This window comes from Propithecus coquereli, unplaced genomic scaffold (assembly GCF_000956105.1).
Source record: "Propithecus coquereli isolate 6110/MARCELLA unplaced genomic scaffold, Pcoq_1.0 Scaffold13, whole genome shotgun sequence".
NCBI classification, from domain to species: Eukaryota; Metazoa; Chordata; class Mammalia; order Primates; family Indriidae; genus Propithecus; species Propithecus coquereli.
Genome location: NW_012137191.1, coordinates 6,077,299 through 6,092,273, shown reverse-complemented (window position 1 = coordinate 6,092,273; position 14,975 = coordinate 6,077,299). Strand labels below are relative to the sequence as shown.

Genomic DNA, 14,975 nt, shown 5'->3' with positions numbered 1-14,975 from the left:
CTCCGCCTCCGCGCGCCCCTGGGTCCCGCAGCGACGCGGCCCCACCCCTCCCCGGGGGCGGGAGCGGCCGCACGCGCCGGCGCACTGAGCGCGGAGGGCCGGGAGTCGGCGGCTGTGCTGGGTTCCCGGGGCGCCGACCCGGGGGCGGCGACTCCTGGGCCCAGTGGCTCTGACTCGTAGAGGAGGGAGGTGTTGCGAAAGGACCAGGACTCTGGAGACAGCTGACCTAAATTCAAATTATGGCTCTTTCACAAGGTAGTTTGTGATGTTGAGCAACCCAAATTTTCTGAGCATAGTTTTTCGTCTTACGTGGAGATAACTATCCTCATCATAGGGCGGTTGTGAAGATTAAATTGTTTAACGCACGAGAAAACGCCTAACATTGAAAAAGTCACTTAACTAAGCCCTGTCCCAGACCAGCCTCCTTGGTGTCTAAGTTTCTGTGATATTGTCTATGCCAGCCACTTTCACCCGTATCTTAGTACCTCGTAATGTTAATTGTTTAGTATGCCTATCTTGCCTTCCAAAAGGCTGTGAGGTGCCTCTAAGGCAGGGGTCCTCTTTTGCGTTTTGACCTTCCTCATAACTCATCATTTGCATGTTCAGAACAGTATTAGTATTCTCCTAAAGAGCTTCTTCCCCATTTCTTCTCCCTCCTTCCCAGCTCTTTCCAGTGCGTGCATTCATCAACCCTTTGAGAGCATCTCTGTGTGCCAAGCACTGTGAATATCTGGGGGTATGAAGAAGCCTTGCTGGGGCGTGGGTGGGCCATGGAGACTCGTAAATAAGTGCAACACAATGATACAGACATTAAGATATGGTCTGTCGGGGTGTGCATGCACACACACCCAGAGAAAAGCAATCAGTTCTACCTGCGAGTGTGGTCAAGAGCGTCATCATACCAAAGGTAGCCCTGGAGTCTTGGGTAAGGGAAATAATTCCAGGATGAGGAATCAATGAAGCCGGCTCTTGTGTTCAGGGAATTGTGAGAAGTTTGATACCACCAGCTAAGTGAGTGCAAGAGAGGATATGATGAGCGATAAGACTGTACAAGTGGAAGGAGCTAGATATTTGAGTGCCTTGTTTAGCACACCAAAGAGTTTAAACTTCGTCTGCCAGACAGTGGTGAACTATTGAAGGGCTTTTAAGTAAAGAAGTAACATGATCACATTTGCATTTTAGAGAGCAGATTCTGGCTGCAATGTGGAGGCTGGAACAGAGATGAGAGATTGGACACAGAAAGCAGCTCCAGCGCCAAAAAATGAGGGAAAAGAGGCTTAAAAATACACACACGCAGAGTTCATGGAGAAAAATCATGCCATTAAACTGCTGAAATTGCATCTAGGACATTGAAATGTTTAGCCTTGAGATACAAGGTGGGGAAATGCTTCGCAATATAGTAGTAACTCTCAAGCTGGAATCCCTACACCAAAACAGTGCTGGTGGCTCTGTGACCATGGGAAAGTCACTAAACAAATCTAAGGCTCAGTTTTCTCCTATAAGGATAAATTTTTTGCCTTACCTGACAAAAAAGGGAAGATTAGCATGCTATTAAGATGTGTAAAGAGAAGAGAACATACATTTACTCATTCAATAAATATTTATTGAATATATTCTACATGCCAGACAAGGGGCTCAGATAAAAGAGTGTACTGCCCTCAAAGGGAAGACAGGCAAGTAAAACCAACAAGAATACTAAATTAATCCTTCCACCACACCTTGCAATTCTTAGAGAGATGAAAATAAACTTAACAGGATACAGCGAATGATAATAAAAGCATTGATAAGAATGCAAAATACCTTTTGAAAGAGAAAGTGGAATACCAAGAAACTAGAGTAAGAGCTAGTACTGTACTCAAATAAAGAATGTTTAATTTAAAAGATTAGTTAACTACAGTTGTTCTCTATTCCAACAAGGAATCTAAATGTAGTAAAAATTAAGAATAACTCTTTGGCCCACAGATTGTTAAAATGGTGGAATGGCACAAGGGAGGGTAGGCAGTTTTCATTTATGCAACAATTTACAAAAAGAGCATATCGGGAAGAATAATCATTCATTTACTTAGCATCAGGGTTCCGAATATATCATCCTTATAGGTTCTTTTTAATCTTGGAATTACAAAAAAAAAATTCTGTTGAAAAAGTATGAATGGCATTCCAAAAATAGAAATGACTTTTGTATTACCCACACACTGTCTTAACTGGTTATCTTAGAAAAGCTATGTGCATGATTATTTCCAGGCTTCACACATTGCATTTTGATATTCCTAAAATTAAGTTATTGAAAATGATTTAAAGTATTTTGATGTCATAACAATTAGGCATTTCTTTCATCTATTGTTACTATGTATTCCTAAGTCTATTTTTTTTTTGTCTCTATACCTCTTAATTCTCTAATGACAGACTGGCTATATCCAAAATTTTAATCCATGTTGATCTTCATCTTGTCAAATAGGTAAATTTAGGTGGAGGAAAAGAAATTTAAAAGTAGCATTATTTGTTGTTTACATTAGGAGACAGAGATCTCTGATCTAGAAAATTCTCTGATTCAAGATTAAATCAAATCTCAAGAATCTTACATTTAAAAGATTAATCTTGATTTTTCTTATATCTCCTACTACATATTGGATATATTATAGGCATTAATGTTTTTTTTAAATGTCTTCTCTAAATCACTCTAGAGCAGATTTGGGGTTCTGCTCAGCATTGGCTTCCCACTCCTACCTTTGAGTACTTGATTTCTTTAAAAAAAAAAAAGCAACATCCTACGGGGAGTTAAGTTCTATACCTTTTCAGAGTTAATTAAAAACTTTTTAATATAACTTCCATTTTGTAAAGGTCTATAACATAATCAAATTTTATCCTTATAACATTCCTATGAATTAGGAGATGTTATTGTATTCTTAAAAAAAAAAAAAAAAAAGGAACCTGAAATTCAGAGAGGTTCATTAACCACTAAAAATCATGATCCATAATTTGAATAGAAATCTTTGGGGATACAAAATGCATGTGTTTTCTATTACATCATGCTATCTCACTATCAACAAATAAATGCTAAATTGAGTGGTGATGCAACTTTGAAGTGAAAGCACAAAGGGAAGCAATGTTATATGAAAATCTTTTAGACTGGTTTGGGGGATTTAGAACAACATAAAAGAAGTACAAGTTGGATTAGTTGCAGAGCACAAAGAATCAGAAACTCAGACTAAAAGTAAAATTCATTCTCTCATACCAAAAGTGGGCTTTTGGTATATTTCTCCATTTTCCACAGTCTAATTCCTAGAGATCTTACTGGACTAGAGGAAAAGTTGGAAAGTAATGTTGTTAGTTTGAATAAAAAGTATTTCATTTTAAGTGTTTATTCATACCAGTATATGTGGGGAAAGAGTTTAACTCTATTTAGTTAATAGAAAAATGAAGATGAGATGATAGCTTTCATTCAAACTCCGTTCTTCCAGATAGGTCAGCAGATCCAACCCTAGATGTAATTTCTATGTGTAGTGTTTCTACTCTTCAGCAATTCCACTTGGGGAGGCATCCATTTCACTGGATCCTAGCCCCAAAAGGTTCCTGTTGGGGCTTATCATCACACCTCAAAATAAAGCAATTTTTTAAAAAATTATTATTTACTCTTATTTATACAAGAGATTTGAGGCAGTTTATAAGAACAAAAGGAAAAAAATATAAACGTCAGATTCTGGAAAAATATAAACAGAAGATCAACAACAGAAATTTAGAATAGAGACAGGCAGGCCACCTAGTGCTACATAATTTTAAAATTTTAATCTGATATTTCTCAAAACTACAGCAAAAATTGAAGATAACCAGTTAATGATCTGCATTGTCCATATGGAAAAGGCAAATTGATTTCTCAGGTAAAGTAAAGCTTTTCCTGAAATATGTCTGAATAAAATTTCTCACTTGGATAGAGTGGTACAATATTCTTCAACATCTACAAAAAAGGAAAATAGTAGACCTAATTTAGCTGTTTCTTAATTTAAAAAAATTAGTGTAGGAAAATGATAAATTATCGCACATTACATGGCTTAAAGTCTTAAACTTTTGAAAATTCAAGCTGAAGTAATGAAATGATAGCTGGCTAAAACAACTGGTGACACCCAACGTTATCAGCCGCAAACATCAAGATGAGGTCCTAACATTTTCAGTGTGGACTTGCAGTGGATACTTAGGCCTAAGTAAGTTTTCTAAAAACAAATGAGTGGCGAGCACTCTCTTCTTTGCCTTTTTTTTTTCTGAGACAGAGTCTCACTCTGTTGACCTGGCTAGAGTGCAGTGGCGTCATCATAGCTCACTGCAATCTCAAACTCCTGGACTCAAGCAATCCTCCTGCCTCAGCCTCCCAAGTAGCTGGGACTACAGGCACTCGCCACTACAACCCAGCTTTCTATTTTTAGTAGAGATGGGTCTTGCTCTTGCTCAGACTGGTCTCAGACTCCTGAGCTCAAACTGTCTTTCTGTCTCAGCCTCCCAGAGTGCTAGGATTTCAGATGTGAGCCACCATGCCCAGCCCTTCTTCTGTATTTTATACAGGTTTCTATTACTGTAGTATGACATTGTAATTATTTACAGACCTCTCCTCTAAGATTTGAGTTCCATATCTTTGTCCTCTTTCTAACCAATCCCTGGTACAGTGTGTGGCATACAAAATATACTCCATAGATGTTCAGTGATTTACATAATAACTGATGTAAAGAAAATCTAGATCAAGAAAATACTAACATATTACAACAGTAAAAAAGCTATTAGTTTGTGGGCCGGGCGCGGTGGCTCACGCCTGTAATCCTAGCACTCTGGGAGGCCGAGGCGGGCGGATCGTTTGAGCTCAGGAGTTCGAAACCAGCCTGAGCAAGAGCGAGACCCCGTCTCCACTAAAAAAAATACAAAGGAATTAATTGGACAACTAAAAATATATAGAAAAAATTAGCCGGGCATGGTGGCACATGCCTGTAGTCCCAGCTACTCGGGAGGCTGAGGCAGTAGGATCGCTTGAGCCCAGGAGTTTGAGGTTGCTGTGAGCTAGGATGACGCCACGGCACTCTAGCCAGGGCAAAAGAGTGAGACTACGTCTCAAAAAAAAAAAAAAAAAAGCTATTAGTTTGTAACTCCCATTGATGGGAGAAGGGGAGGGGTGAGGCAGACTCAGAGCATGAAAAATGTTCCAGAGCTCTGAAACCTTCCAGAGATCTACTTGATTTTTTCCATTGAAGTATCTGGTCTTACCATGGCATTTTATATGCTCCATAATTGGCCCATTCCATAAAGGCAGGAATATCCACATTGGCTAAACAAAAAGCCTAATTAATACAGTTGACCCTTGAGCAATGTGTGAATTAGGAGTGCTGACCCCATGCAGTCAAAAATATACATATAACTTTTTAATTTTTTTTTTATTAGACTACTTGAATGTAGTAGTGAGAAGGGGGGAAAGAGAAGAGCAAGGAAGTCAATCTGTAACTGACTGTCAATTGAGATAACTCACTACCTTTGAACCAGCCCTGTGTACAACTTTTGACCACCCAAAAACTTAACTGCTCATAGTCTACTGTTGACTGGAAGACTTAACCAAATAGCATAAACAATCAATTAACACATTATTTTTTATGTTTGTATGTATTATATGCCATATTCTTATAGAGAAAAATGTTAAGAAAATCATAAGAAAAATGTATTTACTGTTCATTAAGTGGAAATGGATCATCATAAAGGTCTTCATCCTTGTCATCTTCATGTTGAGTAGGCTGAAGAGGAAGAAGAGGGGTTGATCTTGCTGTCTCAGTGGTGGCAGAGGTGGAAAAAACCCAAATATGAAGTGAACCTGTGCAGTTAAAATGCAGTGTTGTTCAAGGGTCAACTGTTCATTAAAAATGTAACATTTAAATGATCTGGGCCAGCTGGGTACAGTGGTGTGCCTGTAATCCCAGCTACTTGGGAGGCTGAGGCAGGAGGATTACTCCAGGCCAGGAGTTTGAGACCATAGCAAGACCCTGTCACTAAAAAAAAAAATAAAAATAAAAAATAAAGGATCTAGGCTAGTGGGGACGTGCATTCAGGAAAGTCTTATGTAATTCAAGGTAAAACTTAGCTCTATTACAGCTTCCTAAGAATTAGTTTTGATGAAAATCATTCTAAAGTATTACATATACTGCTGCCCTAGTAAACAGTCTACTAGACACAAGTTAAACTTTAATTAATGTCTGAATCATCATGAAGATGATTTATCATAGAGTGTTTTTAAAACATCCTCAGAGCTGGGTATGGTGGCTCACACATATAATACCAACACTTTGGAAGTCTGGGGAAGGAGGATCTCTTGACGCCAGGTGTTCCAGACCAGTCTGGGCAATATACCTTGATGTCATCTCTACAAAAAATAAAATTAAAATTAGCCAGGTGTGGTGGCATGCACGTATGTGCCTGTAGTCCAGCTACTCAGGAGGCTAAAGCAGGTGGTTCACAGGAGGATGCTTGTGTTCAGGAGTTTGAGGCTGCAGTGATCTATAATCAGGCCATCGCACTCCATCCTGGACAACCGAGCAAGACCCCATCATTCATTCATTCACAGATAAATAAATAAAACATCCTCAGAAACTGACACGCTGTAAGTTCTATTCCTTCTCTCTCCCTTCCTAGTGATTTTCCCCTATTAACCAGATTGCATCCCAGTACCCTCTTTTCTAATTTGTCACTACTTTTGCTGTCCTTTTCTCCTTCCATGCCTTTGATATTAGTCAGGCTTATTTTTCATCGCCTTCAATATCCACAGAAGGCATTCTTTTCTTTCTGCTTTCAAAAAATCATCAGTAACATCCTATATTGTTACCTTGTCTCTTGATTCCACTCAGCTGTTTTGGTAACTGTTCTGCACTTCTTCAATTTTTCTACATTCATTGTTCCAGACAACTGAAGATACCTTGGGGTAAATGGGAGGGAGTGAGTGCTAATAAGTCAAAGCATTATTTTACTGTTATCCTCCCCGTACACATACTTACTTTTTTGTTTTCACTTAGTTTTCTAAATACAGTGCAGAAATTTCTATCAACAGCTTACTTAAAACAGCCCAGCTCCTACATCAGGTCCTTAAAAGATTCCAGAAGAGATTAAGTTGCATACAAAGAAAGTAAGTGTCTTATTCCATTTCTGTTGCTATAACAGAACACCTGACACTGGGTAATTGAAAAAGAAAAGTTTATTCTGGCTCATGGTCTGGAGGCTGAGAAGTCCACGATCAGGTGGCCCATCTGGTGAAGTCTTATGCTGCTTCAACTTGTGGTGGAAAGCAGGCAAGTGCAGAAGATAAAACACAAAAGGCAACCTCACTTTGTAACAACCGGCTCTCAAGAGAATTAATCCATTCCCACAAAAACTAACCCAGTCTCCTGAGAAAGATAAAGGCACCACTTTCCAGCACCACCACACTGGGGACCAAGCCTCAACATGAGTTTTGGTGAGGACAAACCACATCCAAACCATAGCAGTAAATAAAATAAGGGCCTCAGTGTAAACTAAAACTTCTACGCAATTTACCATTAATGCATACAATATGCAGAAACCACATTTTTTTAGGCAGTAAGAATTTTTATCTATAATACATATGCTATCAACTTAGAAAAGCTGAAGTTTTTTCTTCCTTTGTTTTCACCTTGTCTATTATCATCACTACAATTTCAGGAAAGTACTTAATAAAAATAAAATCTTTATTTCTATTGTATAATTACAAATGGTTTTAAGAATATGTATTTTGAATGCATGTATCTTCACTCTTACTTATATCAAAGAAAATAAACCCTGAAAAACACCCAAATTCCCAAATTCTTTTTGTATTCAATTTGGTTAAAAGAACCCACTGCTAAACCCACATTGTAAATTGATGAAACAGTGAAAAATGTACCCTGAGCCCAGGCTCTGAATCTTTTTGCATATCTTAACATTAGGTGTATTTATTTCATTGTTTTCCCGGTATGGAAGTATATTTGAAGTAGGGTGAAACAAAGGTAGATAAAGATAATTGCAATGAATAAAAGGAAAATTTCAAAATAGTCAACTTAGTTCATTTTTCCAGTCTAATGGTACATACTATCAAGTTCTTTAATTATGGAAAGATGGTCTTTCTGGGTCCAGAGCAAACATCTGATGCTACAATGAAAATTCAGTGAAAACTGTAAAACACTATTCCTTTGGGCAATCCAAGAGGGCATGAAAATAATTTTTGTTACAAAAATATTTTTGTATTTTTGTAATGAGATTTTACCTATGATAGTAAAGGCTCACATTTACTGAAAAACCAGTATAGGTCAGGTAATTGAATTAGTCCATATAAATAATTTTATCTGGACTTCAACTTCAGTGAGGCTAGAATCTGTGTTCGCACTAACTGGCTTTTGTTAAAATTCATAGGAATTAATATAATATTTTATGATTTGAGAAGGAACTTTGATTATATTTTCACTTGTATCTTCCTTTTTAATTGTGAATATAATACAAGCTTGTTATAAAAAATTTCCCAACAATACAAAAGTATGTAAGTTAGAAGGTCCTACTATATTTCAAAATTAAATTTTTGGCCAGGTGTGGTGGTGACTCACACCTGTAATCATAGCACTCTGGACCAGGAGGATCCCTTCAGGTCAGGATTTTGAGATCAGGCTGAGCAAAAGTGAGACTCTGTCTCTACCAAAAATAGGAAAAATTAGCTGGGCATGGTGCCTTGAGCCTGTAGTCTGGAAGCTACTGGAAGGTGAGGGAAAGGAGATGGAGGGGCAGGCAGGAGGATCGCTTCAGTCCAGGTGTTTAAAGTTGCAGTGAACTATGACACCACTGCACTCTACCCTATGCAACAGAGCGAGACTCCATCTCAAAAAATAAAATAATAATAATTTTATATGGATTGACATATAATCCTCTCAACCCTGTAAGTTAGATATGATTATCATTATCTGTTTTATAGATGAGTAATTTACTCAAGCTCACTTCCATTCTACAAGAGGGATTCAAACACTAGAGGCCAGTTATCACTCCTACTAGCCATAATACATTGTCTTCCCACCTATGTAGATGAGTATGTCCCATTCAGGTAAAATCCCATCTTCTGTCAGATTTTCCTTTCTTGCAGCTTATTTAAAATACAACCTGAAAGTATTTGATCATCACAAGATGCAATGCCTTTAAAGCACAGTTTTGACTTAAAAACTTAGAATACTTTCCCTATTACAATTATTTTCAATTTTTACTATCTCCATAAATGAATACATAAAACATATGAAACGTAAAAAAACAGAAGGCAAAAAAAAAACTCATGTTTTTAAAGAACATAACCACTTAGTATTCCACTGAAAATATCTTATAATAAACACAAATTTTAATTTTTCATTTAATAACACTAAAGAATGAGGTATATAAATGTTTTAATCACAGACTTTTACTGTATGCAATTAACTATTTCACAACTAGCATCTTACAAAAAAGACAGTACCATTGTGCCTGTAAAAAGTACTTGAATTAAACAGAAAATTACATTACCACGTGAAACCACCAAATATCACAACTGTCAGGGTCTACAGTTTTATTTTCTTCTTCAAATGTTATCATGATGTCTTTTATGTGATATTTTGTATTCAAGTTATATTTTTATAATAAGTTCATTTACATTTCAGAAGTCTCCTAAAGGTGGATATATAATAAGCAAATGGTTAAGAGAAAGCAGGAGACCCTAGGAGAATTTCAGAAGTACTGTGTGGTTTCCAGGTTGAATTTTTAAGTACAACATAAAACACTTTATTAGTTGTAAACAAAAATGCAAAATCTGTAGTCATAAAAATATTTTATTGGTAATTTTACATAATATTGAGTGGGGCTGTAAATACTTTTTTTTTGAGGATATTGATAAATGCATAAGCTGGCAGTTGTGTCTGAAAATAGGGTACTATGACTTTCATAAGAATTGTTATATTTAATAAGAAGCCAATTAAACTGATTTAAGATTAGTTATTTCTCATTTCTGTGCAACAATTACCATTTCTGTATTTAGATTCATACTTCTATGACCCTGGATAAGTCTGGGACAAGGAAACAGTGATAAAACTATCATTAAGTTAAAGCTTTTCTAAAATTGCAGCTTTTAAAATATGGCAAGTTTCTTTTCTATTCTGTTTTTGCCAAATGCTTATAATTATTTGAATTTTAATGTTTTATATAATACAGAAAATACCAGTGTTCAATGACAATAGCACTAAACCTGAATTATACAAAGCTAAATAATCAATGTTTTATTGTTTACTAATCTGCTAGTAAACATTACAATAAATGAATGTTTTGAAAAATAAGCAAACAAATCCAAAAAATGGATAATACCAGAAACATAATTCAGAAACAATAATTTAGTAAAACGTGTCAAAAACATTGGCAAAGGTTCATACAAATTCTTTATTTAGTAATAATTTTCCTATTTAACCACACCAAGTACCAGCAGGTGTATTTAAGAGGATAACCATTAAGAAAATCCTGTTGCAGCAATAGTTGATTAAGTTGATCTTTGACTTGTATACATATAACTATTTGTTTCACAATTCTCAAATACATATTTAGGCAGCTTGCACTATGTTATAAAAAATTTAAAGTCGTTACATGCCAATAGTAGAGAATTCAAGAATTATGTGTTAGAATTCACTAAACTAAAAGTGAAAACAGACTTACCAATAACACTGCATAATGAATAATTCAACCACATTTTCATGGCACTTAACTGCAGAGACCAAAATGTTAAGGATGGAAATGTTTTGTAGGCATAGATTGCAATAAAATCTAACAGATTCTAACAAATTTCTATTTTATGTAAAACTCAAATTATGGATTGTGCATGAATGTGTTAGTCATGAAAATGTGGTACTTCTTGGCATAATCTGTGTATTTATTTGCATGGTAGGACAGAAGTGACTAAGAAATTGGAGAAAATAAACTTTAATGAGATTCTCCATTCAATGATGAGGCTTCTCCTCTGGGTGAAGATGACCTGGACATTCCCCTTTCTGTGTTATCAGAGCTAGAGCCACTCTGACTGTGTTGATCTGCAGAAGCAGCACTAGATGCAGGCGGTGACTTTGTTTTCTCCTTAAAGTCTGTAATAATGACTGTCAGATCTCCAACGGTAACTTCCAAATGCTGAGCACTACTCCGATCCACATTTTTCAATCTTGGCCTAAACACAAAAAATGATGAAATTTTAAACTAGCTTTTCACTCTACCAAATTTCTGAGCACACAACAAATAACAAAAGTAGGTAAAAGTAACAAAATGAATATATCTATGTTTAAAGTGATTCATATGTAACCAGCCATAAAAACATCAACAAATGTTTCAAATCATTAACCTGAATCAAATCAATCATTCATGAACCTTCTTCAAAGAGACAAAAACAAAACAAAACTGTGACAGCCTGATAGTGGTATTTTAACTGTGCATTTATAGCTACAACATAATTTTGTAGACAGCTTATTAATTTTATAAAAATAAATGTTCTAGACAACAATGAAATATTTGCACCATAGAGGAAGTTGATAAAAGTTGAAGTTGAGCTATATGCAGGTTTGTTACTTCACTGATAAGGGTGTCATGACTGTTCTGACTGAACCCATGACCATTTTGATTGGTTAAAGGCCACGCAAATATCTATTCAGTATGCTGAATACCATTCCTGGCTTTCAAATAGCTTTTTATGAATAAAAAAGTACATAAATATCTTTTAATCTAGTAAAAAGAAAAAAGCATCACATTTAAGCTTATATTTGTGGCATCTGTGTTTCATTTTCAATGTATCTATCAAATTCAGAAAAAACTTTCATGATACTTTATAATAAAGGACATCAAATCTTCTACTTTCACTCTGTGTATACCAATGTTAAAAAAGAATATTAAATGGCTAATTTTATTATTTCAAATATGTCATAAAACTCTTCAAATTTACCTGCTTTTCTTATGACTGTTCTTTTTGCTAGTTGTTTCCTTTTCACATTTTTCTTTTTCTACTTTATCTTTTTTCTCCTTCTTTGACTGTGTAGGGGGCACAAACTGCTGAGTAACCTGCTGTGCAACCAACTGGGAGACAGGTCGAGGCTTCCTGTGTGTATGTTAAAAAGAAAGGGTTTTCAAATTAAAACATGATATATGTTCTTTACGAAAGAATATCTCGTTATGAGGATAGATATATAACAATAATTTTCAAATATAAAAATTCCTCATATGTAAGGTAATTCAAACATACAATTTAAAAGATATGTTACTGTCTTTCTTGTTCAACAAAAATGGAACAGTTAAAATTCATAGTCTTAGGCCGGGCGTGGTGGCTCACGCCTGTAATCCTAGCTCTCTGGGAGGCTGAGGCAGGTGGATTGTTTGAGCTCAGGAGTTCGAAACCAGCCTGAGCAAGAGCGAGACCCCGTCTCTACTAAAAATAGAAAGAAATTAATCAGACAACTAAAAATATATAGAAAAAATTAGCCGGACATGGTGGCACACTCCTGTAGTCCCAGCTACTTGGGAGGCTGAGGCAGGAGGATCGCTTGAGCCCAGGAGTTTGAGGTTGCTGTGAGCTAGGATGACGCCATGGCACTCTAGCCTGGGCAACACAGTGAGATTCTGTCTAAAAAAAAAAAAAAAAAATTCATAGTCTTAGATATACTTTCAAATCATTAGAATGTAACTGTTACATAAATCAACATAAGAAATTTAAAATGTATATCAAACTAAATGGGAGGCACACATATAAACACAAATTTAAAAAATTAAACTTGAAAGTTTATACTGAAATAGTGTTTTAGATTATCCTTCCTCCTTCAGAGAAGGAAGTATCTAACCATTTGTGACAATAGCTATTTATTCTTTCCTTTAACATCTTTTATTTATCAAATATTTATTAAGAGTCAAAATTTCTCACTCCTTATTGCTTAAATCCTTGAAGTTTCTTACATCTCTAGCCACAATCTCACTATGCTCTTTTGACCCTGGAGATCTGCCCAGTCCTTGGAGACTTATCTGCTTACTAACTTATTAATTTAAAAAATATTTCTTGAGAACCTACTGCAGGATCTGTACAGGAATATCTGAAATGTTGCCTGGTTTTAACTTTTGATGCTAGTATAAGCTTTCATCCTATTGGCCCAGGGTCAAGGACTCCTCCAGCTTTATGATAGAACTTGGACAACTGAAGTCAAATTCAAAGTAAATAGTCTTTAAGTTCTTAAGAGAGAAAGAAGGAAAAGGAAAAGGGAGGGGAGGAAGGGAAGAAGTAAGGGAGAGAGAGATAAAAATACATTCTAACAGATGGGTCTACAAATAATGGTAACTTTATTGGCTGAAAAATCCTGACCCTATTTTGGTTAGTAGAGTTTAAAAATATTTTTTTAGCCAGGTGTGATGGCTCACACCTGTAATCTCAGCTACCCCAGGAGGCTGAGGCAGGAAGATTGCTTGGTCCCAGGAGTTCTAGGCTGCAGTGAGCTATGATTGTGCCACTGTACTCTTTAGCCTGGGTAACAGAGTGAAACCCTGCTTCTAAAAAAATTTTTAAATCTTTTTTTGTTGTTGTTCCTTAAACAAAATAGAAAATAATAAGAAAATATTGCACAATCTAAGATTCAAAGCTGCAAGGCTGGGAGAAAATAAGAAACAGTATGCAAAACAAATAATGAATTTTATTGAGAACCTAAATAGTCTTGAGAATTGGAAGGATATCCAGGATGATGTCCAATACACAATTTAAAAAATAGGACTGACACTGGGATAGAGGTGCAAATTAAGAGTCACATAAATGAAAAGTGATATTGAAAATATGGTAATTAATGTCTAACCTTAAAAAAGAAACAAGGATTAAGGTAGTGGCTCTCAAATTTAAGGTACATCAGAATCACCTGGAAGGCTTGTTGAGCTTGCTTAGCCCTACTCCCTACAATTTCTGATACAGCAGGTCTTGGGGTGGAGCCAAGAATTTGTATTTCTAGAATAACTAGTTTTCAAGTTATGCTGATGTTTCTGGGGACCACACTTTGAAAAGAAACATGAACAAGTACAATGTATTTGGTGAATATTGGTACTATTATACCATAAAGTTTGACATAGAGAGCAGGGAGCAGAAGAGAAATGGAAAAAAGCAAGCTGGACACATGGGAAGCGACCTAGTAATAAAAAGCTAAAGAATCTGATTCACCCTTAAATGATGAGAGGTCACTGAAGAAATTCAGACTTGACTTTCAAAAAGATGGAAAGGTACTATAGTGGAAGTAGAAATATGAGACTAGTGGTCTGATAAACAATCATGTAATCTCTGTACCTAGTGTTTGTTGTTAATTTGTTAATTTTTGAACATAAAAAAATGTTATCTTTCTGTTCCCAAGTAGTTATATCTCTTTCTCTTTTTATTCTAGGCTTTCCTAAATGTGTACTACACAACTATTCTATTCTTTTATTCTTATTTTAGTGAGGGTTGATTGTCACTTAAAGATTATGACATTGCTCCTCAATTCTAGGATTATTTAATCTGGTTCAATTTGGGGAGAAAAGCAGCAAAAAACATGAGTGTGTGTGTGTATGTGTAGCTTAATTATTGAAATAAAGTTCTCTGCTGCTCTTTAGCGGCTGAATGAGCATTAAAGAGACTTCATTAAAGGTAGGAGGAACATAGTTTATGATTTTTTTTTTTTTAGAGACAGGTTCTCGCTTGGTTGCCCAGGCTGGAGTGCAGTGGTGAGATCACAGCTCACTGCAACCTCCACCTCCTGGGCTCAAGTGATCTTGCCTCAGCCTCCCAAGTGGGTGCATACCTCCTGACTGCAGGTGCGTATCACCAAGCCCAGCTAATTTTAAAATATTTTGTAGAAATGGGGTCTCACTGTATTGCCCAGGCTGGTCTTGAACTCCTGGGCTCAAGCAATCCTCCCACCTTGGCTTCCCAAAGTGCTGGAATTACA

The 14,975-nt window shown here is 36.1% G+C and overlaps 1 protein-coding gene across 3 annotated transcripts in view; it reads right to left on the bottom strand.

The window, feature by feature from the left end:
• Positions 1–9,405: 9,405 nt before the first annotated feature.
• Positions 9,406–14,975, bottom strand: part of YAF2 (YY1 associated factor 2) — an 83,483-nt gene continuing 77,913 nt past the window's right edge. The window contains exons 4-5 of one of the 3 annotated variants that reach the window (XM_012638501.1): positions 11,978–12,130; positions 9,406–11,212 (exon numbers count right to left, since the gene is read on the bottom strand). In XM_012638501.1, coding sequence (XP_012493955.1) covers positions 10,975–11,212; positions 11,978–12,130 — 391 coding nt within the window. In that variant the 3' untranslated portion in view covers positions 9,406–10,974. The remainder of the gene's footprint in view (positions 11,213–11,977; positions 12,131–14,975) is intronic. The other 2 variants (XM_012638503.1, XM_012638502.1) reach the window with 2 other exon arrangements.